The sequence below is a fragment of the Mauremys reevesii genome, linkage group 11, assembly GCF_016161935.1.
Source record: "Mauremys reevesii isolate NIE-2019 linkage group 11, ASM1616193v1, whole genome shotgun sequence".
Lineage (NCBI taxonomy): Eukaryota > Metazoa > Chordata > Testudines > Geoemydidae > Mauremys > Mauremys reevesii.
The window spans coordinates 6,555,575-6,581,341 of NC_052633.1; the positions used below are offsets into that span (position 1 = coordinate 6,555,575).

At 46.3% G+C, this 25,767-nt stretch overlaps 1 protein-coding gene across 1 annotated transcript; it reads left to right on the plus strand.

The window, feature by feature from the left end:
* The first annotated feature begins 9 nt into the window (after positions 1-9).
* On the plus strand, positions 10-25,442 carry LOC120374493 (zinc finger protein 271-like). The gene is made up of 4 exons (XM_039494240.1): positions 10-64; positions 9,158-9,271; positions 9,692-10,654; positions 24,958-25,442. Exons 1-4 carry the CDS (start codon positions 31-33, stop codon positions 25,440-25,442), a joined length of 1,596 nt encoding a protein of 531 aa, XP_039350174.1. The 5' UTR covers positions 10-30.
* The last annotated feature ends 325 nt before the right edge of the window (positions 25,443-25,767 follow it).

Genomic DNA, 25,767 nt, shown 5'->3' on the forward strand with positions numbered 1-25,767 from the left:
GCTGCTCAGAGAGCCCTCTACAGGGAGGTCATGCAGGAGAACTATGCCACTGTGGCCTCACTGGGTAAGGATTCCTGTCCCCTGGTTATTAAAAGCTGTGGGGTCCCTACAGAACCCAAGTAGTAATAACTCTAGGCCTTTATTCAGCCTGTAATTTTTGACAGGTTTCCATGCCCCGCTTTTTGCTTCATGTCGTTCCTCGGTGTCATTTCTGGACATGTGTGTATTTGTCGGCCATTTTGAAAAATACATGATTTATTAAATTTAGTTTAATTTATACTTGGATGCATTAAAACTAATGAATAAGTAGAGCTTTCACCTCTTTCTCATTTGGAGGGGAATCTGTGCAGCTGGTACAATTCTAGATACAGTCCAGTAAAGAGGGGAACTACTTGGTGCATGGACAGCGTGACAGTCAGATGAGCCCATCTTTTGATAGGCGAGCATAGGAGGTGCCTCTCAGGAGTCCATGGGTGAAAGGGAAACGGAGCAGTGGGAGGGGAGGGGAAGAGGAGTAGAGATTGCTGGGGTGCCAGCAGGTGGGGAGGGCTGAGAGCAGTGGGAGGAAGGGCACTCAGGAAGGGGGCAGGGTGGGTCAGTAGGAAGAGGAAGAGGTTTTGGGGTTCTGGAGCTGTGGGGGATCTCAGCCCTTTCACACGTGGATTGGTCAGTGGTGCCCTAGCTCCAGCCACTGCTTCAAGCTGTGGGTCAGTTGGGGGCGCATGGCCCTGTCTGCAGCCCCCAGCTCCAGTCCCGCCGCAAGCTGTCACAAGCTGCGGGTTGGTTGGGGGCGCACGGCCTGGGCTCCGGCCCCCTCGCAAGCTGCGGATCAGTCGGGGGCACATGGCCCCGGCTCCAGCCCCTGCTACAGGGAGAGGGTCTCAGGGCTGGGGCAAGGGGTTGGGGCACGGGAGAGTGTTCGGAGTGCTGACTCCAGGAGGGAGTTTAGGTGTGGGAGGGGACTCGGCTGGGGGTTGGGGTATGGGAGAGGGTGCGGGCTCTGGGCAGGGCTTACCTCAGGCAGCTCCCTGGAAGAGGTGACATCTCCCTCTGGGTCCTAGGTGAAGGCGCAGCCAGGCGGCTGTGCGTGCTGCCTTGCCTGCAGGTGCTGCCCCCGCACGCTTATGGCATGGGCAGCACACAGAGCCCCCCTGGCCATCCCTGCACCTAGGACCCAGAGGGAGCTGTCACCACTTCCAGGGAGCTGTGCAGAGCCAGGTAGGGAGCCTGTGTCAATGGGACGCCTGGCAAGCAACCCTACAATATTGGGACAAATAGTGTCCTGATAGTACATCAGTCGGGACGCAGGACAAAGAAATACTGGGCCATCTGGTCACCCTAGGAGTGTGGGTTTACAGAATTCTGTTGTGGGGTGGGGACTCCTGGTCAGGGAGCAAGAAGGAAGTTACCGAAATATGATGTTTGTGGGTGGAGAATGGATGGGCCCTACAAAGGGATCCTAGATGACCACTGCGGGGATGGAATGGGGGAGCAGGAAAGTGTGTGGGTAACCCGCAGTGCAAACGCAGTAGTTACAGGCAAATGGCGGGAGAGCACACATCCACCCAGAAGACCTACTTGGTAGGAGATGGGGAGAAACGGGGGGACAGGTAGAGCCCCGCAAATCCACGGATGCGGATATCTGTGGACTGTTTTTGTGGATAGTGGAGCAGCTGCGGATACAACCGTGCATGGCTCTAAATAAGGGGGTGGGTTATTTCTTTATTACCTCTGAGGGAAATCCCGTGGGGAGTGTGAAAGCAACACCTCTTGACTCTGGTCTACTCTTCTGCCCGTCTAGTCCTCCTGCCGCTGTGCGCAGCCTCTGACTGTCTCCTTTCTCCAGCTCTTGCTCAGGCTTGCGCCCCCCAAATCTGCCCCTTGTGCTGAGGGATGGGGGCAAGAGAAGCTCAGCGTACAGGCAGCAGCAGCTCTGCCGTTCTCCTGGGTGGGTGCACCCCCTCTGCACGTGTTCTTGGGGCCGCCCCAGAGTGTGGAGCCTCCTTCCTCCCACCCTCTCAGCACAAGTGCTGCCACGGCTGCCTGCAGGCTCTGGACATGGCAGCCAGTCAGCCGGGGCTCCCCTGGGTGGCACACGGCAGCAGCAGACAGGACTCCCAGAAGGACCTCCTTGAGCCTGACTCGTCTGTAGTCCTGCGATGGTGCACACCCGCCAAGCAGTTAGCCTCCTGTAGACATCAGCCTCCTGCAGACCTGTATTTGCCTTTAGTTTTTAAAGTTGCTCCCTCTTGGGGATGCAGAACTTGAGGGGTATGGTGTCTATGTATGTGGTGGAGGAGGGTGGTATTACCCAAATATGCAACATCCTCACTCCCAACTCTTTGAAATCCTCCTGTCTGTTATTGTCTGGCTTGGGAGCTCCGTTTCTGACATTTAACTCTTTCTTTAGTGTGGACAGAGGAAATGAACCCAAGCCTGCCCTCCACCGAGCTACATTTCACATTTAGAAAGTCCTTCACTTATTTATTTAAAGACACTTTTCTGCATTTACCTCCTCGAGACCCCACACCACTCCTTACCCCCAGTCTCTGCCTTCATGCTGCCTCTTCCCTGCAAGATCCCGCCTCCCACTCACTCATCTCCGCTCCCTTCCTCTCCCCTCCTCCCCCGACAGCTTGCTGGTGCGGATGCAGATAGAGGTAAAAGACAGCTAGCGGGTTGCGGGTTGATCCTGGCAGATGCGGATCGGATACGGATCCACATTTTTGTATCCGTGCAGGGCTCTAGGGACAGGATTGTTACCACAGAGAGGAAGCAGCTTGAAGACAGGTGAATACACAGGCCCTGGAGAAAGCTGTCTCTGCAGTATTGGTAACACATGTAGCTGAGACCCAAGAAACAGATAAAACCATGCAAAGAGTGTGATTTGCAGCTGAGAGAAACAGAGGAGACTTGATAGGGGTGCTCCAGGAGAAGGATCAGTTGCTCCAGAAGGTGCGCCAGCTAAAGGGGGATGTGGAAGCAATGAAGCACGTAATCTGGTGGAGGCACAGCTTGTAGACCTCATTGGGGGTTGGAGCAAGGTTTTGGAAGGGGATGGCCTATGTACTGGGGCTTCCTCCCCATCCCTTGTAAGGCAAAGGAGAGAACCTAATTTATGTGCTGCACCTGAGAGGTGATTAACTGATTGCCCGCTGGCCAGAGGAGGGGGACCAGGGCGGGAGGCATTTCTTGGCGGAGAGGAGAGAAGCAGGTAGGGCTGGAGATGGAATATTTTCTGACCCTAAAATGAATTCACTTTGGAAAGTGAAGGAAAGCCTAGTAGGGAGAGAAAATGGATCCAAGATAGAAAAGAAAACTAAAGTAGAAGCAGAATCAGATGATGATACCAGTAAGAAGCAAACTGAGGAAGTAACTAACCTGAACTGTTATAACTAAGATCCCTCACCAAAGCAATGAGAGCAGGTGACGTTAACCCTGTGAAAGTAGCTGACTGGGTTACAAGATGTGGATCTTGTAGCTGAATGTAAAAACAAAGAGCAGGTCAATAAACTGCTAAAAACTGCAATGCTAGGGAAAGTTTAAAATAAGTTGCCAGTTACGAAAGTAGGTACCTGGAGCGAAGGGGGGTGATGTATAGGGTACCATTGGAACTGAGCAGTGATGAGAGAAGGAAAAGCGTGTGAGAGGACAGAGTGTTAGGAAGTCAACGCCTGTCATCACGTTCGGGGCAGTTCACACTAGTGGGGTGTTATGTCACCGCTAATCCTGCAACCGCGGGTGCCTCCTAATGCTTTGCTGCTGTAGCTCCCAACCTGGGCTGCTGATAGCCAGCCTACCAGCATGCAGGTCACACCCTGAGTCTGTGTGTGTGCACTAGACAGCCCTGGTTCAGCAGTTCTGACCCCAGCAGCCTGTCTACAGCCTCACAGCCCTCTCTGGCTTCCATCAGCCTTGGTTGCAATGATGAAAGTGAGGATTGCTGGGAATTCAATAGATGAAGTATAGCACAACCTCTTGAGAACTCCACATGCTATTTGAGTTAAAATGTGGGTGTAGAAGTTGAAAGGAAAAGTTAAATGCAGTCAAAACGTTTAGTCCTGGGAAAATTAGTTATGGATAAAAAGTCACATGTCCAAAGGTGGATTTAGATTTATTTTATAAATTCAAGGGGAGAAAAGAGATGGTAGGTGTGACCTATGTGCCTGGGGTAGCCCTTACTGAAAACACCAAGATCAGGGCAGGTTGCAAAATGGAGAGTAGATACTCCCAAGACTCATGGGTAACACTGAAGCTAAATCTCCCAACCACAAATTGTGTAGCCTGATCTATAGATTATGAATAAAAATTCCCCCAGTTATCACTTTGAGGATTGACAGGTTCTTGTCCCAAGATCCGGTCCTGTATTATTAAAATGATTATATAGTTGGGAACCCCGATGTGCAACACTCACACTATAGGAACTTTTTTATATTTACAAATAAATAATACATTAATACATTTAGCAAAGTCACACACTCTAACTCAGTAAGGTAGATAGAGATAATACAGAAAGTATATTTGAACATCCATACTCACACCATCCCTTGCAGAACAACCTGAAATGTTAGCCCTTATCTTCCTCATCACCGTCACCTTCCTTATCTTCACCAGTGGCCATCATCCTGGCCCCCTCGCAAGGGCTACATCTCTCTCCCCTACTGTCCTGGGATGTCACTTTTATAATACGTTATTCTGATGTTACTATGTCTAATGCATATTCAATAGGGGTTTCTCCCCTCTTCCTTATTTGTAGTTTCTCCTCTTACCAATGTTCAAGTGTCTTTCTTCTATAGGTTAGTGTATTAATGATTTCACCCCAGTATCATATATGTCAATTCATTGCCATGACACTTTTGCAGTCAGATGTTCCGTCCAAAACCTTCCAGAAGCTGGTGTCAGTTCACATTCTGTGGTTGGCTGATGTCATTATGGACAAAATTCCACCCCCTACACTCTTCTTCCAGTTCCCCAAAACTTACGAGTTACGTAAGTTTATCTATACCGAAGTTCATAGGCCTCAAGCCTCATGCTAACTGCTGAAGCCAGTGTCTTACAGGATACAAGCCTGTAGGTCCTTGCATTACTGCTGAATATAATAAAGCAGAATATAATGCAAAGCAGTGAATATAATAGAGGTAAGCTGGCCCACTGGACTACAACTGTGCTTCTGATCCTTCACACAGGTTATCGAAAAGCTGAAAAAAGAAATCACATGGCTTCCTTTATTGCATTCTAGATCTCTGGCTCCCAATCAGCACCTAGGTCCAGGACAGTGAGAAGTTAGGGCTGGTCTACACTGGGGGGGTATCGATCTAAGGTACGCAACTTCAGCTACGTGAATAGCGTAGCTGAAGTTGAAGTATCTTAGATCGATTTACCTCAGGTCCTCATGGCACGGGATTGACGTCCGCGGCTCCCCATGTCGACTCCGCTACCGCCGCTCGCTCCGGTGGAGTTCCAGAGTTGACGGGAGAGCGTTCGGGGATCGATACATCGTGTCTAGATGAGACGCGATATATCGATCCCCGAAAAATCGATCGCAGTCTGGACGTACCCTTATTTAAAAAACTCTGCTCACATATACAAAATGTTCTTCTGACCCAAGGGGTCAACCATGTTACCAGGTCAGTATAAGTTTGGCTCTTACCCAAAATACCACGCTTCCAGCCAGTCCTTTAGTGTTTAAAACTACAGGTTTACTATAAAGACAAAGAACAAGAAGAGAGATGTTAAATGGTAAAGCAGTTACGTACATATAAAGACTTGAAAGTCCATATATCAGGTTCTTAGCAGGAGTGACGAGTTTTCTGGCTTGAGAATCCCTCCGGAATACATCCACAGCTTGGATGGGTCATTCAGCCCTAAATTCAGAGCTTCATTGTAGAAAAGTCACTCTAGAGGTAGGAAGACAAAAGGAAGAAGATGTAGTTGCCTTTTATATAATTTTGCCATGTGGCTTGTACTTCCTTTGTCCCTAAACACAAGCTTCATAGCACATGGCATGGAAAAGCCTTAGAGTTCTCTGTCTATAGGCATGCCCCTACAAGTCCTGCTGAGTCGTAAGGTGTACACCGGCTCCTTTCAAGGGCTGGGCAGTGCTGAGGCCAATCTATCTGGGGGTGTCACCCAGAAATACAGCACATGCTTGGAAATACAGATATACTCCACATACCTATAACTCATAATACAAAGGTGACATAAACAAGATTATCATACCCGGCAAATTATAACATTTTTGCAGATACCTCACACGGCATATCTGGTCAGATTCCTTACAGTTTTGTAACATTGGTATCAACAATATCATAAAGTGTCCCACATATTCCATACAGTGTCACAGTAACTATTAAAAATTAAATGTACCAATACATAGACAAAAAGTGGAGTCAGTTTTGTCAAATATATACAGATGGGTCCAAACAAGAAAAAACAGAAGTAGTAGAGGTAAAATATTGTACACCAAAAATTGGAATTAGTATATCTAAAAGAATATCTGATTTTTCAGCTGTCATGACAGTCAAAGTACTAGCAATAATACGAGCATTAAATTGGATCTGGGATAGATGCCCAACAGTAATTTTTTTTGACTCAGTCTCAGGCCTTATGGTGATAAAAAAGGATGTCTCAGTATGTAGAAGTGATTTAATCAATGAAATTATATTTCTAAGAACAGAGTAGAGATGGGGATACATGTAGCGTTAGCTTGGATGCTGCAGCATATCGGGATAACAGGAAATGAAATGGCAGATAAATTAGAAATGAAAGCCTAGTACAGAAAAATACAACAAAGAGGAATGTCAAAAATTTTGGATTAAGAAAAGAAGAGAGAGAAGAATTTTTGAATTGTGCCCTAGAGTTGATCATAAGGACGTACATCAGGGCCTGGTTAGGAAAAATGAAACGATTTTGTTTAGAGTACTAACTGGCCACTGTGGCATAAACAAAAGTCTTTTTAGAGTAAATAGACACAAAGATGGATTATGTGAGCTCTGTAAGGTGGAAGAAACAATCAATCACCTTTTATGGGTCTGTAAGGACTTTGATAAAGAAAGGGATTTCAGTGTCAGCAGCAGAAGTATCGCTCAGTCTCCAGGTTGGAACTTTCAGAGATGGGCCTTGTTGTAGATCTGCTCCTGGCTGTGTTGTGCCGTTTGCAGCTTTTCCCTTGCAAGTGCCCCCTGGGTCTTCAGTTTCTTTCTTGACTGTATAACATACCGCACTACATTGGTTGTTCTGGAGTTCTGCCCTTCCCATGTCCCCTACTGCTCCGGTTAAGTTCAGGTGAAAAGTCATTTGCCCATGAGGGTGGTCCTTCTCCTGGATCTTTGGTCTCCAATGGAGCCATCTCCTCATGGCACTCCCTCTTGACCACCATGGCCATCTCCTGTCCTCCTGGTTCTTCTAGTCCAGCTCTAGCCCCTCTACAGATGCTCCAGGCCATCCCTGGACATCCTCCCTGAAAAACTTCCAGTCATGCCGAAGTATGACCAGAGAGGCCAGGTCTTTGGCCACTCTGGCCTGCACTGTCTCAGTGTGGTCTTGCAGAGTCAGTTGCACTTGTCTAATTGGACAGGGTTGCATGTCCCCGTGGATACTCTGGAGCAGGGGTAGGCAACCTATGGCACGGGTGCCGAAGGCGGCACGCGAGCTGATTTTCAGTGGCACTCACACTGCCCGGTTCCTGGCCAACGGTCCGGGGGACTCTGCATTTTAATTTAATTTTAAATAAAGCTTCTTAAACATTTTAAAAACCTTATTTACTTTACATACAACAATAGTTTAGTTATATATTATAGAAAGAGACCTAAAAATGTTAAAACATATGACTGGCATGTGAAACCTTAAATTAGAGTGAATAAATGAAGACTCGGCACAGCACTTCTGAAAGGTTGCCGACCCCTGCACTGGAGGAGGACCATGCACCTAGATTCTCCTCCTGACCCCACCAACCACTCCCTGACTAAGGTCTGGCTGCAGACAGAGTCTTTCAATCCTTTTATGTTTACTCCATTCACTAGCAAGGGGACTAATGTTTTTGCCGTGCCCCTTTTTTGAGTCCAGTGATCCACTATCCAGGCCTGCCCATAATTATAGTCCATGAATGGGCAGTCCCACCTGAAATGGCCTGGCTGCTCATATGCAAAACAGCCCCCATGAGAGAAAGAGGTTTTGCATTAATTCTCCTGAGTAGCATGGCCCCTTCTGCTTGGCCCAAATGTCTCCTGGCTAGCTGAGGGTGGGCTTCCAGTCTCCTCTATTGGCCTTTGTATCCCCCTCTACTAGGATTCAGTACCCAAATCCCCCTGGATAGCGTCAGTGAGCTTTGGGCTCAGGGGTACTTGAGGCCCCAGAGGTGCACCAGTCTGACTTTTGGCATTTCAGCTTTGGACCAAAGGGACATCAGGTAGTTCTCCACCATGGCAATGGCCTCTGCCGAGGTCTCTGGTGAGTGTCTCATCACCCACTCAAGCTTCCCCCCAGAGTTCAAAAGACCAGACCCTGTGGAGTCTTCTGGTTGGGAGAAGGCACGGCCTGGGGGCCTTACCAGAGTGGTTCCATCCCAGGTTCAACCTTCCATGTGGCTCTTCAGGAGAAGGACCTGTTTTCCCTTAACTTGTTCCCTCTCCCCCATTTCTCTGGACTTCTGAGCATCTTCTAACCTGCTCCTCCAGCCGAAGCATGTGCCACAGGCCAGGGGGCAGGGCTGCCTGTACCCAGTCGTGTCCTTTAACCCCCTCAGGCCCAGTGTGGGGATTGTGTACGCCATCACAGTTAAATACAATAGTATCAAGATATACCTGTGTTTATCATATCTGTCTGCCATTACATTGTTCACTCTGCTCGTGTATTCTAATTCCTTCCATCACCCGGTGTGTGTCCTGTTTACAATATGGATTGTAAATTCCTCAGGGCATGGAGAATTTATTACTCTGTATTTATACAATGCCTAGAACAACGAGGGCCCATTTTTATTGACCCTTAGGCATTAATGTAATGAACATGATTAATAATAATAACTGTCCTGCTGTTTGGACCCCAGGAAGTTGGCCTCGGGATGCTTAAAAATGAGCTGAGGGTAAAATCATGGAATTCTCTTTATGACAAGTATCCTTCAAATTCAGCTGATCTTCTTCATTTTTATTCTCTTATGCAGGGTTTCCAGTTTCCAAACCTGATGTGATCTCCCAGCTGGAACGAGGGGAAGAGCTGTGGATCCAAGATGTCCAGGGCTCTGAAGAAAGAGAGCTCCAGAAAGGTGCCCAGATAGGTGAGACATCTGTTAAACCAACTGAGAAACTGTCCACCAATGAAGGAAATGTTTGGGATTCTCTACAAAGATCTTATGAGCTCTCCTAATTCAGAATTGTTCCCAGCAGGTGTGGCATCCTCATGGCAGATGTCACTCATGATTTACCACCTCTCCTGACTGACATCTGGCTGTAGCTCCCACCCCAATCTTCCTTCCCCCTGAGTGGGATGTAGACTCACAAATGATCCTCTATTCTCTGTCCTCCAGGGAAGGGCTTTGGGAAGGGCGGGGAGAGGGTACAAATCAAATCCTGTTTGTTTGATCTCTCCAGCACTTATTTTGGTTTGTTCCCACCTTTTCCCATTCCTCTCACTGAGGTTTCCTCTCTCCACAGCACAGGGAGTGACCTGTGTCTGGATTCTCTCTCTATCCTTCCAGGAGATGGGATGCTGAGTGAGAACGAGGAGAAGAGTCCCCACCAGGAAGATGCTGAGCAAGTAGAACGACATGGGACATTTGCAGGAAGATCCAAAGGGAAAGTTTCTTGGAGTTGTGCAGAGGCAGAAGCCTGTGAGAGTCAGCATAGGCCAGAGAAAAGCTTCTGTAGCGGCTCAGACGTTATTAGACGTGAAAGAATGAACATGGGAGAGAGACCCTACACATGCCTTGAGTGTGGAAAACGTTTTAGTCAAAGCTCAAACCTCATCACACATCAGATAATCCACACAGGAGAGCGGCCCTACACGTGTTCTGAGTGCAGGAAAAGCTTCAGTCGGCGCTCGGACCTGATCAAACATCAGAGAGTCCACACAGGAGAGCGACCCTACATGTGCTCTGAGTGTGGGAAAAGCTTCAGCCAGAGCTCAAGCCTCAACAAACATCAGAGAATCCACACAGGAGAGCGTCTCTACACGTGCCTAGAGTGCGGGAAAAGCTTTATAAACAGATCACACCTTCTCGCACATCAGAGAATCCACACAGGAGAGCGACCCTATATGTGCTCTGAGTGCGGGAACAGCTTCAAACTCCGCTCTCACCTCATCACACATCTGAGAGTGCACACAGGAGAGCGACCCTATACATGCCTTCAGTGCGGGAAAAGCTTCTGCCAGAGGTCACAGCTCACCACACATCAGAGAATCCACACGGGAGAGCGACCGTACACATGCTCTGAGTGTGGGAAAAGCTTCAAACACAAGTCACACATGTTGGCACATCAAAGAATCCACACTGGGGAGACACCCTACACATGCTCTGAGTGTGGGAAAAGGTTTAGTGGGAGCTCAACATTCAGCATACATCAGAGAATCCACACAGGCGAGAGACCCTACTCGTGCTCTGAGTGTGGGAAAAGCTTTTGTTGGAGCTCAGCTTTTATAAAACATAAGAAGATCCACACAGGTGAGTAATGCCACAAATGTCTTGTCTAGGGCTCACCAAAGATTTTTTGTAAAATACATTAGCTAATTCCCACAGTTTGTACCATTTCAGTGTGGTGTGGCAAACCCAGGACAAATGGCTACAAAAGGAGGGGTAGTAATTAGTCCCAGGGAGTTAAAAGGCCTCTCCCTATCCACTGAGGAGAGATAGCCATGAGGAAATAAGGTTCAGCTGGAAAAGGAGTTACCAGGTAACTAATTAGGTTCAGCTGGCCCCAATTGCTGGAGACATTTTTAAACCCTCCCTGGCGTGGAAGCAGGGGGGAGAGTGAGAGAAGCAGAGAAGCTGCCAGCAAGTTAGGTGCAGCAAGGTTCCGAACCCTTCCAGCAAGGAAGACTGCGCCCTGTCCCCAGAAGGGGAGAAAACCAGCACAAGGGACTGACTAAGGTAAGGATCAGCCAGACCCTGCGCTACCTGGAAGGATTTGCTTTGCCCAAGCTGGTGTCTCCATGGCTTAAAAGGACTGAGCTTGCTGAGGAGAAGCAGGTACTTTGCCACAGTGGTTTTTCAGCTCCATGTGAGTTGCCGGCCTCTGTCTTTTCCATCTCCCCACCTCCCCCTGATTTGGGGTGAATCTCATCATCCTTCATCAACTCTTTTCTCTTATACAGGTCTGTCGCATCGTATGCACATTTAACATGCGTGATTTCAGCTTTGCACAGTCGGGAGAAAAAAAAACAAAAAAATGGGCAATTCCACCAGCGTGAGACAGGAATCTGCTGTTCCCACTAAAATATTTTTTTGGGAGGACTTGACAGCAATAGCATGTCTTTAGGCCTGTGATAAAGTTCTCCCCTATAATAACCGTGGCGGGTTGGCAAAAAAAAAGTTTAAATAATGTGTCTGCCCCGGAGTGAGTGTGAGATGGGAGAAGTGAATCTGCTGTTCCCACTACAGTACTCAGTCCCCCTGTACCTCTCATACTGTGTGCATCTCGCCGCACTGAGTGAGACTCTACTGTGCCTTTACTGTTTAAAGAGACAGTATGTATTTTTCAAACTGTACAACATGGCTCCTAAACACAAGGCACCTACTTCATCTGATGCTCAACCAAAGAAACAGCGATGTGTTCCAATGCTGGAGGAAAAATTGGCTGTGTTGGACTTATTGAGAGATGGTATGTCCACCGCCAATGTGGCGTGTAAATACGGCCGCAACGAATCTAGCATCCGTGCCATCAAGATTCGAGAGACGGAAATTTGTCAAGCCGTGGCATAGAGTCATAGAATCTTAGGGTTGGAAGGGACCTCAGGAGGTCATCTAGTCCAAACCCCTGCTCAAAGCAGGACCAATCCACAGACAGAATTTTACCCCAGTTCCCTAAATGGCCTCACAACCCTGGGTTTAGCAGGCCAATGCCCAAACCACTGAGCTATCCCTCCCTAAATATATGGAGATATACCTATCTCAGAGAACTGGAAGGGACCCTGAAAAGTCATCAAGTCCAGCCCTCTGCCTTCACTAGCAGGACCAGATCCCTAAATGGCCCCCTCAAGGATTAGAACTCACAATCCTGGGTTTAGTAGATCAATGCTCAAACCACTGAGCGATCCTTCCCATCAAGTAACTGCTAAGGGGATGAGCCAGGTGCGTGATAAGACTTTATTGAAGACTGAAAAGGCATTAAACTTATGGCTGGAAGACATGAACTGTAAACGTGTGCCTATCAATGGCAACATGTTGCGAGAAAAGGCTCTTAGCATCCATGCGCTGTTCAAACCTCCCGCTGAAGAGGGACAACCTTCTGATGAGAAGGAATTCAAAGCCAGCCAAGGTTGGCTTAACGGTTTTAGGAACTGCTTCAACCTCAAAAACTACTGGTGAAGCTGCATCTGCCAATGAGGACTCAGCAAAAGCCTATCCCGAACAATTAAAGAAGATCATAGAGGAAAGAGGCTATCTTCCAGAACAAGTTTTTAATGCTGACGAGACTGGGCTCTTCTGGAAAAAAAATGCCCACCCGCACTTACATTTTGAAATCAGAAAGACAAGCCCCTGGCTTCAAAGCAGCTAAAGACCGTGTGACTGTGTTGCTTTGTGGGAATGCAGCTGGACATTTAATAAAGCCGGGCTTGCTCTACAGGGCTGCAAATCCCCGTGCCCTAAAAGGCAAGAACAAAAATCTCCTGCCTGTGTTCTGCAATCAGATAAAAAGGCTTGGGTGATGGCAGCATTATTTCTGGATTGGTTCCATAAGTGTTTCATTCTGGAGGTCAAGCAGTACCTTGAAGAAAAAGGACTTGACTTTAAAGTGTTGCTGATTGTAGATAATGCTCCTAGCCACCCTGCGGCACTCCGGCTTGCGCATAACGACGTTGAAGTCGTCTTTCTCCCCCGCAATACCACCTCCATCCTCCAACCTCTCGACCAAGGCGTCATTAGCTGTTTCAAGGCCATGTACACGAGGCTTACATTCTCACAGATCCTTACCGCTATGGATACTGATCCCAATGTTAATGTGATGGAGTGTTGGAAGTCCTTCAACATTGCTGATTGCATCTCTTATATTAAATAAACAATGGATGCAATCAAGCCTGAAACAGTCAATGCATGTTGGCGAAACCTATGGGAAGACTGTGTGAGTGATTTTAAGGGTTTCCCGACCATTGATAAAGAAGTGCAACTCATTGTTCAGGTGGCCAGGCAAGTGGGTAGTGATGGCTTCATCGACATCCTCGAGGAAGAAATTGAGGAATTAATTGAGGGCCATAGAGAAACATTGACTAACGAAGTGTTAGAGGAACTGATAAAATTGTCTACAGAAGACGAAGATGATGTCGAACAGGAAGAGTAAGCAACTTGGAATCTTCATAAATTTTCTGAAGTGTTCCAAGCAGCGAAACACTTGAATGATTTAATTTCTGAATATGATCCCTCTATGGAACAAAACCTCAAAATCACACGTAGTATTACGGATGATTTAGGCTGTACCAAGAAATGTTTGAGGAGCTCAAAAGACAATAGCGACAGTTGCCAATTACTATGTTTTTAACGAAAAAACAACCAGCAGCAGCAGAGCCTACACAATCAACTTCTCGAGCTGAACCAGAGCCAACCACTTCATCTACGACTCGCTCTCCATCACCGAAGCCTGGCCCATTGTCTCCTGGATCGACATCAAGCCCTGACGACTCAATAATAGTGTTGTAAGAGGAAGACTAATCATTGGAGTGTGTACAGTACAAGACTAGCAAGAATATCAGGATGACTGGTGACTGTTCAGGTTTACAGTACTGTACTGTACTGTTTTCATTTTTTATTCGTCTGTCTCTCTGTTATGTTATTAAAAATACTGTAAAATTATATTTTGCATATGTAGTCTATTATATACTGTACTGTACATCGCTGTATACAATACATAGTACTGTACAGGATTGTATAGACAAAATTGTACTTTATGGGTGATTTAAGAGATTTTCAAGGGTCATTTTGACTATACGCAGTTTTCGCTTTACGCGCTGACAGCAGAATGTAACCCCAGCATAAGATGCGACAGACCTGTATCTCCTGTGAGTGTCCCCTTCCTGCCAGAAATATCCATCAGCGCCAGGTTGGGGAGATGGGGTGAACTTAACTAGCTACACTGAGGTAAAAACGACCCGTGTCTTGTGTCAACTGGGATTGTGCATGGCTCATTTTAGCAATCTTGTTGTAACAACACAACTACGTTAGCAGTACAGATATAACGTGGGTACAGTGACTGGGATTAGCTTTCCCCTTGGGCCTGAGCTCACCTCCCTCATTTCCTCTAGTCTAGACAAACCCCGAGCATCATGTTGATACCATTCCCCCATTAGAAAGTGATTGTTAGTCACCGAGTTCCCCTTTGGGGACAGATTGTCTCAATCCCACTTGTTCTCACCTTGCTCAGGCTTGTGCTGGACAGAAGGGGGGAGAGCTAGCTCAGTGGTTTGAGCATTGGCCTGCTAAACCCAGGGTTGTGAGTTCAATCCTTGAGGGGGCCACTTAGGGGTCTGGGGCAAAAATTGGTCCTGCTAGTGAAGGCAGGGGGCTGGACTCAATGACCTTTCAAGGTCCCTTCCAGTTCTAGGAGATTGGTATATCTCCAATTATTATTAAGTATTTTTTCTACCATTTTCCTTATTTAAAATAGATTGAAATAGAACAAGAGCAGGAGCAGGGCAGGAAAAATGTGTCATTTCGGCCTCTGTGACACCCGAAGGAGATGGAATGAGTCAAAGGGATTCCCTCCTTCCCCATCAGTGTCACAATCCCCCCTCGCCCCAGCAGCATTAGCTTCTGTGTAAGGCACAATAGCGTTTATCCTCCCCACGTTCTACCCCTGCACCTCCCGAAGTGTCACATGATGCTGTGTTCTGTGTGCTCCCTGTGCTTAGACGTCACACTCTGAACCTAAATCAGACTCCTTGGGGCTAAAGATGAAAGTTTCACAGACCCGGAAGGGGAATTTGAATGGATCCCAAACACAGAATAGTAATTCTGTGCTTTCATCTCTGCTTCCATCTCTTGGCAAAGCTGCTTCTGGCCTTTTTCCTGCTGAACTGGGATTGTTTGCAGATGAGAAGTTTGGCTGCTTTTCCCCCTTGTGATGAAACTAAATCTTTTGTAAATAACATGACTCAATAATAATGAGGTGGCACAGAGCAAAGGAAAATTGAATGGATCAGAGGCGAACGCAATGGGAGAATCTGTTTTGATTTATCAGATATAAGCTGCTCTGGAATTTATTTTTATATGAAAATGAAAGTGTCTTCCACCCCTCTGTGTTGTGTGTTTTCCTCTCTGTCCTGAAGGTGGTTTGGTCTCATAAATGGATATTACCTTTGTTTGACAGAATGTACCTCAGATTTATTGGGGACTTTGAGACAAATGACCGTTTGCTAAAATGACAATATTTTATTTTATCTGTGTCTTTTCCCCACCCCTGTATGGTGACTGGAGGAAATTCAAGTGCAGTTCAGTAACTGGGAAAGAATACTGCAAACTATTGGGCATGCTCCCAAGGAAACAAACCATTTTAAAATGTGTACTCTGAAACAGTGAAGAAAGGCATACTGCAAATTGTGCAATGAACTGAAGTAACTGGACATGTTCACACTTGTTGTGGGTACATTATGAATAAAAAACAAGAGAGAGTCAATAACTAGGCTTAATCAATTGATTAATCAATGATTATTAGTCAAAGACTAATACAGTTTAATACAGAAAGGAAGAATACCTACATTACCAGTCCCTGTGGAAGACAGGATTACAGTGCTCACAATGTCTGAGAGATTCTGTGCTTTATACCTAACGGGGGGAGTTTCACAATTTTCCCTACATCACTTTATCTAATATATCTTTCTTCTCTATTTTCTATGACATGTTTTTCATAGACAGTAATTGCTACACCTTCCATGTAGGGGATACGTTGTAAGTTTGAACATGACATATATTTTATATTTTCAGAGGGGTAGCCATGTTAGTCTGGATCTGTAAAAGCAGCAAAGAGTTCTGTGGCACCTTATAGACTAACAGACGTATTGGAGCATGAGCTTTCGTGGGTGAAGTGGGCATTCACCCACGAAAGCTCATGTTCCAATATGTCTGTTAGTCTATAAGGTGCCACAGGACCCCTTGGTGATTTTATATTTTGACGGTCATGCAGATATTAAACAAAAGCAAGACTTTGTTTTAAATAGCGCAGGCATAGCATTACCTATTTTTCTGCTGTTTGTGCCTAGCCCTGAAATTACAATACTTCAGCTATCTCTTTTTGTAATGTAAATAAAAAAGCATTTTGGAAGGTCTTAAAATGAGGACAATTCAAGAAACAGTGATATCATATACAGTAAATGTTAATGTTGTATATACTATTAATATTGGCTAACAGTATTGACGTTACAGTCTTTCTCTCACCTAACTTCATCTATGTTTTAGTAGCCTGCTATAGCACAACACCTAGAAGCTGTTGTACTTAAGTGTATTTTATAAGCTTCTTGTATCTTAGCCCTGGTCTACACTATGAGTTTAGGTCTAATTTAGTAGCATTAGATCGATTTAATCCTGCACCCATCCACACGACAAAGCCATTTTTGTTGACTTAAAGGGGTTTTAAAATCAATTTCTGTACTCCCCGACGAGGGGATTAGCTCTGAAATTGACATCACCGGGTCAAATTTGGGGGTAGTGTGGATGCAATTCAATGGTATTGGCCTCCGGGAGCTATCCCAGAGTGCTCCATTGTGACCGCTCTGGACAGCACTGTCAACTCCGATGCACTGGCCAAGTAGACAGGAAAAGCCCCGCGAGCTTTTGAATTTCATTTCCTGTTTGGCCAGTGTGGCAAGCTGATCAGCACAGGTGACCATGCGGAGCTCATCAGCACAGGTGACCATGGAGTCCCAGAATCGCAAAAGAACTCCTGCATGGACCAAATGGGAGGTACTGGATCTGATCGCTGTATGGGGAGATGAATCCATGCTATCAGAATTCCGTTCCAAAAGTTGAAATGCCAAAATATTTGAAAAAAATCTCCAACAGCATGAAGGACAGAGGCTATAACAGGGACCCACAAACAGTGCCACGTGAAACTTAAGGAGCTCAGGCAAGCCTACCAAAAAACCAAAGAGGCAAACGGCTGCTCTGGGTCAGACCTCCCAGACATGCCACTTCTATGATGAGCTGCATGCAATTCTAGGGAGTGTCCCTACAACTACCCCGTCCCTGTACATGGACTCCTGCAAGGAAGTCTCGTGCAACAGGGATGAGGATTTTGGGGACAAGGAAGATGATGAGGAGGAGGCACAGCAGGCAAGTGGAGAAACCGTTCTTCCCAACAGCCAGGGACTGTTTATCACCCTGGAGACATTACCCTCCCAACCCAGGCTCCCAGACCTTGAAGGTGGAGAAGGCACCTCTGGTGAGTGTACCTTTGTCAATATAATACATGGTTTAAAAGCAAGCATGTTTAATGATTTGTTTTCCCTGAAGACGTGGGATGTATTTGCGGACAGTAAAGCTACTGGAATGCAGTCAAGCAACATCCATTCTTTATCTCTTTGTGTTATCCTCAGCAGAATGATATCATTCATGGTCACCTGGTTGAAATAGGGGAATTTTATTAAGGGGACATTCAGAGGTGTCTGTTCCTGCTGGGCTGTGTGCCTGTGGCTGAAAAGAAATCATCCCCGCTGTTAGCCACGTGGTGGGGGGAGAGGTGAAGTGATCATCCCAGAGAATTGGGTGTGAGGGGAGTTAACCCAAAAACCGCCCCCTCTCCTTTTAAATGGCCAACCAATTTTAAATGGTCAACCCAACTCTCCCTTTTTTTCCTCCCACAGCTGCAAATGTTTCAGCGCTCCCCCTATCATCTCCGTCCCAGAGGCTAGTGCAGATAAGAAGGCAAAAAAACCACACTCACGATGAAATGTTCTCTGAGCTTATGCAGTCCTCCCGCACTGAAAGAGCCCAGCAGAATGCGTGGAGGCAGACAATGTCAGAGTCGAGGAAAGCACAAAATGAATGCAAGGACAGATGGCTGGAGCAAGAGGAGCAGTGGCAGCAGCGTGATGAGAGGAGGCAGGATGCAGTGGTGAGGCTACTGGAGGATCAAACTGATATGCTCCGGTGTATGGTTGAGCTGCAGAAAAGGCAGCAGAAGCACAGACTGCCGCTTCAGCCCCCGTGTAACCAACCGCCCTCCTCCCCAAGTTCCAAAGCCTCCTCACCCAGACACCCAAGAACACGGGGAGGGGGGCTCTAGGCACCCAACCATTCCACCCCAGAGGACTGCCCAAGCAACAGAAGGCTGGCATTCAGTAAGATTTGAAGTGAAGTGTGGCCTTGTCCTTCCCTGCTCCACCACCCCACCTGGTGCTTCCCTCCTCCCCCACCCCTCCCGGGCTGGCTTGGCAGTTATTCCCCTATTTATGTGATGAAGTAATAAAGAATGCATGAATTTGAAACAACAATGACTTTATTGCCTCTGCAAGCGGTGGTCGAAGGGGGGAGGGGAGGGCGGTTGATTTACAGGGAAGTAGAGTGAACCAAGGGGACGGGTTTTCATCAAGAAGAAACAAACGGAACTTTCACACCGTTGCCTGGCCAGTCATGAAACTGGTTTTCAAAGCTTCTCTGATGTGCAGCGCACCCTGGTGTGCTCTTCTAACCACCCTGGTGTCTGGCTGCACATAATCAGTGGCCAGGCAATTTGCCTCAGCCTCCCACCCCGCCATAAACGTCTGCCCCTTACTCTCACAGATATTGTGGAGCACACAGCAAGCAGTAATAATGATGGGAATATTGGTTTCGCTGAGGTCTAACCGGGTCAGTAAACTGCGTCAGCGCACTTTTACATGTCCAAATGCACATTCTACCACCATTCTGCACTTGCTCAGCCTATAGTTGAACAGCTCCTGACTACCGTCCAGAGTGCCTGTGTATGGCTTCATGAGCCATGGCTTTAAGGGGTAGGCTCGGTCACCAAGGATAACTATAGGCATTTCAATATCCCCAATGTTTATTTTCTGGTCTGGAAAGTAAGTCCCTTGCTGCAGTCGTTCAGACAGACCAGAGTTCCTGAAGATGTGAGTGTCATGTACCTTTTCCAGCCATCCCATGCTGATGTTGGTGAAACGTCCCTTGAAATGTACCCCTTTCAGTTTATGTATTGGCTCTCTTGTCCTCCGGTGCCAAGATAGGGATGTGCGTTCCATCTATCGCCCCACCACGGTTAGGCAATCCCATAGCAGCAAAGCCATCCACTATGACCTGCACATTTCCCAGAGTCACTACCTTTGATACAGCAGCTCAGTTATTGCGTTGGCTACTTGGATCACAGCAGCCCCCACAGTATATCTGCCCACTCCAAATTGATTCCCAACTGACCGGTTGCTGTCTGGCATTGCAAGCTTCCAGAGGGCTATTGCCACTCACTTGTGAACTGTGAGGGCTGCTCTCATCTTGGTATTCTTGAGCTTCAGGGCAGGGGAAAGCAAGTCACAACATTCCATGCTTGCGAAAGTTTAGCAGCCACTAGGAATCATCACAGACCTGCAACACTGTGTGGTCCCACCAGTCTGTGCTTGTTTCCCGGGCCCAGAATCGGCGTTCCATGGCATGAACCTGTGCCCTTAGCACCATGATGTTCACATTGCCAGGGCCCGTGCTTTGAGAGAAGTCTGTGTCCACGTTGTCACCACTCTCGTCACCGTGCTGCCGTCGTCTCCTCACCTGCTTTTGCAGGTTCTGGTTCTGCATATACTGCAGGATAATGCGCGAGGTGTTTAACAGTGCTCATAACTGCTACAGTGATCTGACTGGGCTCCATGCTTGCTGTGATATGGCGTCAGCAGGAGAGCAGAGTGGCAGCAGAAGCGTGATGATTGTTTGCAGCCCTACTGCACCGTCTGCTGCCAGCAGCACCCAGGACACAACAGTGGCGGCTGAGCTGAGCAGGCTGCGCGCTTGCCGTGGTATGGAGTCTGCACAGAAAAAAGGCATGAAACAATTGTCTGCCGTTGCTTTCACGGAGGGAGGTGTGACTGATGACACGTACCCAAAACCACTCGCGACAATGTTTTTGCCCCATCAGTTTGTGGGAGCTCAACCCAGAATTCCAATGGCTGGCGGAGACTGCGGGAACTGTGGTATAGCTACCCACAGTGCAACACTCCAAAAGTTGATGCTAGCCCCGGTACTGTGGACGCACTCCACCAACTTAATGCACTTAGTGGGGACACACACAATCGACTATATAAAATTGCATACTAAAAATCGACTTCTATAAATTCGACCTAATTTCGTAGTGTAGACATACCCTTAGTTTTTGCAAAGCTTGCATTCTCCAGCACAGATACAAACGAGAAGTTCATACAAAGATTACAGCATCTACCTACCATACAGTTTCAGGGAATTTAACATGAATATAAAGGACTTCAAATATAATATGATTTACATATGCATTGTTGACTACTTTCTTATTTTGATTATGTAACACCACTATTTCACTTATAGTTGCTAATGATAATACATTTATATTTTTATCAGTTATCTCACTTTTACCCTTGTATTTACAAGAACTGATTTCTCAGTATATCTTATCTAGACAAACTGGTAGTTTGTAATCAAACAATTTACATCCCTGAAAAATAGTTCTGATTGCAAGAGTTTAGGTAAGCAAGTTACATTCCAGAATAATAGTTCCGTGTTAGAACTCAGGTTTCAGTAAAATTCCATTCTTACATGGTAGCTGTCATTGCAACAGCACTGCCAGGATTTCACAACCTGCATTGTTCCACTTGTGTTTAGTTTAGCTAATTCAATTTGCTCAATAGTTAGATGGCATTTTTCAGGAACATAACTACAACGTTAAGTGAGGAGTTACTGTATTGTGTCCAGTTCTGTCAGCTAGTGTTATGAAGCATTTTGGGTTTTAATTTAGTCTGGGAAACCCGGTGTTTCAGATGATCTGGGAAGTGTATGCCCCAATCAGTGGCTTGGAACTTGGCAAAAGGCCCATGGATTTGGATCCCAAAGCAATTGTGGTCCAGGCCCTACAGAAAATTACTGTTGAAAATATTTCTTTCTGAATAAGGTGCATGCTGCCTATTATTTGGGAAACCCAATCCCTATCTCTGTAGTGATGTAGAAAATGGAAGTGGCATTTTAGAATCATAAAATCATAGGACTGGAAGGGACCTCGAGAGGTCATCTAGTCCAGTCTCCTGCATTCATGGCAGGACTAAGTATTATCCAGACCATCCCTGACAGGTGTTTGTCTAACCTGCTCTTAACAATCTCCAATGATGGAGATTCCACAACTTCCCTAGGCAATTTATTCCAGTGCCTAACCACCCTGAATGTTAGGAAGTTTTTCCTAATGTCCAACCTAAACCTCCCTTGCTGCAATTTAAGCCCATTGCTTCTTGTCCTATCCTCAGACGTTAAGAAGAACATTTTTCTCCCTCCTCCTTCTAACAACCTTTTATGTACTTGAAAACTGTTATCATGTCCCCTCTCAGTCTTCTCTTTTCCACAGTAAACAAACCCAGTTTTTTCAGTCTTCCCTCACAGGTCAGGTTTTCTAGACCTTTAATCATTTTTGTTGCTCTTCTCTGGACCTTCTCCAATTTGTCCACATCTTTCCTGAAATGTAGCGCCCAGAACTGGACACAATACAGTAACTCCTCATTTAACATTGTAGTTATGCTCCTGAAAAATGTGACTTTAAGCAAAACAATGTTAAGCAAATCCAGTTTCCCCATATGAATTAAGCTAAATGAGGGGGTTAGGTTCCAGGGACATTTTTTTCACCAGACAAAAAACTATACACACACACTCTCTCTCTCTCTCTCTCTCTCTCTCTAAGTTTTAAACAAACAATTTAATACTGGTACACAGTGATGATGATTGTGAAGCTTGGTTGAGGTGGAGGAGTCAGAGGGTGGGATATTTCCCTTACTGCTGAATGATGAACTAGCAATTGGCTGAGCCCTCAAGGGATAATTCTCTCACTCTGCAAGGCAGCAGGAATGGAGGGAGATATGTGCATTTCCCTTAAATACACTGCCTTGTTAATTAGATCAGCTTGCTGGGACCGCATCCCTGGTGTGTCCCCCCTGCTCTATGGAAGATGGGGTAAGCGGGGTGCAGAAGCAGGGAGGAGGGGGACACCTTGACATTAGCCCCCCTCTTCCTTCCCCGGCACAGCAAGCAGGAGTCTTAGGGAGCAGCTCCAAGGCAGAGGGCAGGAGCAACACGTGGCAATGGAGGGAGGGACACAGCTGAACTGCAGGCAGCTGCTGCACAGGGAACTTAGGGGAGCGGGGAGCCGATAGGGGGGCTGCCAGTCCACCCTGGTTCCAAGCCCCCACCAGCTAGCTGCAAGGGGCTGCTCTTCCTGCAAGCAGTGGACAAAGCAGGCAGCTGCCAAACTACGTTAGAAGGGAGCATTGCACAACTTTAAATGATCATGTTCCCTAACTGTTCAGCAACGAAACAACGTTAACCGGGACGACTTTAAGTGAGGAGATACTGTACTCCAGTTGAGGCCTAATCAGCGCCAAGTAGAGCAGAAGAATTACTTCTCGTGTCTTGCTTATAATACTCCTGCTAATACATCCCAGAATTATGTTTTTTTTTTTTTTTTTTTGCAGCAGTGTGACACTGTTGACTCATATTTAGCCTGTGGTCCACTATGACCCCCCAGATCCCTTTCCGCAGTGCTCCTTCCTAGTCAGTCATTTCCCATTTTGTATGTGTGCAACTGATTGTTCCTTCCTAAGGGGAGTACTTTGCATTTGTCCTTATTGAATTCCATTCTATTTACTTCAGACCATTTCTCCGGTTTATCCAGATCATTTTGAATTTTAATCCTATCCTCCAAGGCAACCCCTCCCTGCTTGGTATCCTACACAGACTTTATAAGTGTACTCTCTATGCCATTATTTAAATAACTGATGAAGATATTGAACAGAACTGGACCCAGAACTGATCCCTGTGGGACCCCACTCAATATGCCCTTCCAGCATGACTGTGAACCATTGATAACTACTCTCTGGGAACGGTTTTCCAACCAGGTATGCACCCACCTTATAGTAGCTCCATCTAGGTTGGATTTCCATAGTTCATTTGTGAGAAGATCATGTGAGATAGTATCAAAAGCCTTATTAAATTCAAGATATACCACATCTTCTGCTTCCCCTGTATCCACAAGGCTTGTTACTCTGTCAAAGAAAGCTATCAGGTTGGTTTGACATGATTTGTTCTTGACAAATCCGTTCTGACTGTTACTTATCACTTTATCTTCTATATGTTTTCAAACTGATTGCTTAATTATTTGCTCCATTATCTTTTCAGGTACAGAAGTTAAGCTGACTGGTCTGTATTTCCCTGGGTTGTCCTTATTTCCCTTTTTATAGATTGGCACTATAATTGCCCTTTTCCAGTCTTCTGGAATCTCTCCTGTCTTCCATGACTTTTCAAAGATAATCGCTAATAAGCTCATCCCTTGTAGATGCTGCAAATGTGTATAAAATTAAATCAGTGTTGAATGTGAGACAGCTGCAAAATTATACCTGTTTTTAATAAACACCCCAAAATCCCTGGGTTACAGGGATTCTGATCCAGGCCTGGATCTAGTCCCTATTTTAGTTCTGTGGCACCAGATTAAATAAATAAACCAGGCATGTTTGGGGAAGCTATCACTACTCACATTTGGTGCGGTTTGGTAAGGATGTTAATCCAGAGAAGTGTCAAGTTACCCCAACCAAGGCCAAGGATTATACAAGAACTCAGGTAGAAATAGTAGGTACCCAGTGGTTGATTTTCACCTTAGAGATGGAAACTATGATGACCTATAGCCCAGCTAAACTATTTATTTTCAGAACACTACCCCTTAGTTCAGTGGCATTTATTCTGGGCCCGAAGGATGCCATGGTTAAATTGGGAACAATTGTCCCTTGCCATTTGAGTTGAAAGCTTCATGGGGCAAAGAGAGAAATAGTTGATGCCATCAGAGGACATTCCTTCCCCATCTGGAAGCACTTGTCCAGTGCTTTTTGGACAAGAAGCACTTCCGTGCTGTGCACATGATGATGGTCAGTGAAGGAACGAATGTGTCAGACTCCAAGTTCAAACCGCAGGATACAGGAATGTTGAGTCCCAATTCTATGCTTTCGTCTCTCAGCTTTGCTCTTGTGTCTTATGCATTTGCATGACTTCTCCAACTCCGGCTTCCTTGTCAGATTAGAAAATGTGAAAATAAAATATAGGTGGTTTTCTCAAGATGCAAATCTTCTCACATAGTGTGAGATCCCTTCCACCAAGGCTTACAGCAGAAGACATTGGGTATGTCTACACTGCAGTGTAACCCCAGTTTAGTGGGACTCGAGTCAGATGACCCATGTTAAGAAACCCTAGGCTTGAGTGTCTGCAATCTATTTTAACCCTATGTTACACTTTTCTAACCTGTGCTGCAACCTAGCGCTCTGGCATCCACTCTCCAATGTGCAGACTCGAGTCAAAGTAACCACATCCCGGAGTCCCTTGTTCCCCCATACCCCAAATGTGGCCACTCTAGCTCTTGGACCGTGGTGTACTGTGTGAAAATATACTGCCCACCTCTCTGTCATCTGGGGAAGGGCTTTGGCTGGGGAGAGGGTGGAAATCAAATCCTCTTTTGTCTCTTCTGCACTTATTTTGGTTTGTTCCCACCTTTTCCCATTCCTCTCACTGAGGTTTCCTCTCTCCACAGCACAGGGAGTGACCTATGTCTGGATTCTCTCTCTCTATCCTTCCAGGAGATGGGATGCTGAGTGAGAACGAGGAGAAAAGTCCCCACCAGGAAGATGCTGAGCAAGTAAAACGACATGGGACATTAGCAGGAAGATCCAAAGAGAAAGTTTCTTGGAGTTGTGCAGAGGCAAAAGCCTGTGAGAGTCAGCAAAGGCCAGAGAAAAGCTACAGTAGCAGCTCAGATGTTATTAGACATGAAAGAATGAACATGGGAGAGAGACCTTACAAATGCCTAGAGTGCGGGAAAAGCTTCAGATTGAGCACACACCTTATCGCACATCAGATAATCCACACAGGAGAACGACCCTACACGTGCTGTGAGTGCAGGAAAAGCTTCAGTCGGCGCTCAGACCTGATCAAACATCAGCGAGTCCACACAGGAGAGCGACCCTACAAGTGCTCCGAGTGTGGGAAAAGCTTCAGCCAGAGCTCAACCCTCAACAAACATCAGAGAATCCACATGCGAGAGAGATCCTTCACAGGCCCCTGAGTGAGGGGAAAGTTTTAGACAGGACTCAGCCTTTATGAGACATAAGAGAACCCACACAGGCGAGTAATGCCATAAATGTCTTGACTAGGGCTGGCCAAAGATTTTTTTTGTAAAATACATTAGCTAATTCCCACATTATTTGCACCAGTTTCTTCAGTGGGATCTCTCAGCTCCATGTGAGTTGCATGTCTGTCTTTCACACCTCCCCCTTCTTTGTGGTGAATCCCATGATTAAGGCTACGATTTAGTCATGGGTATTTTTACTAAAAGTTATGGACAGGTCATGAGCAATAAACAAAAATTCATGGCCTGTGACCTGCCCATG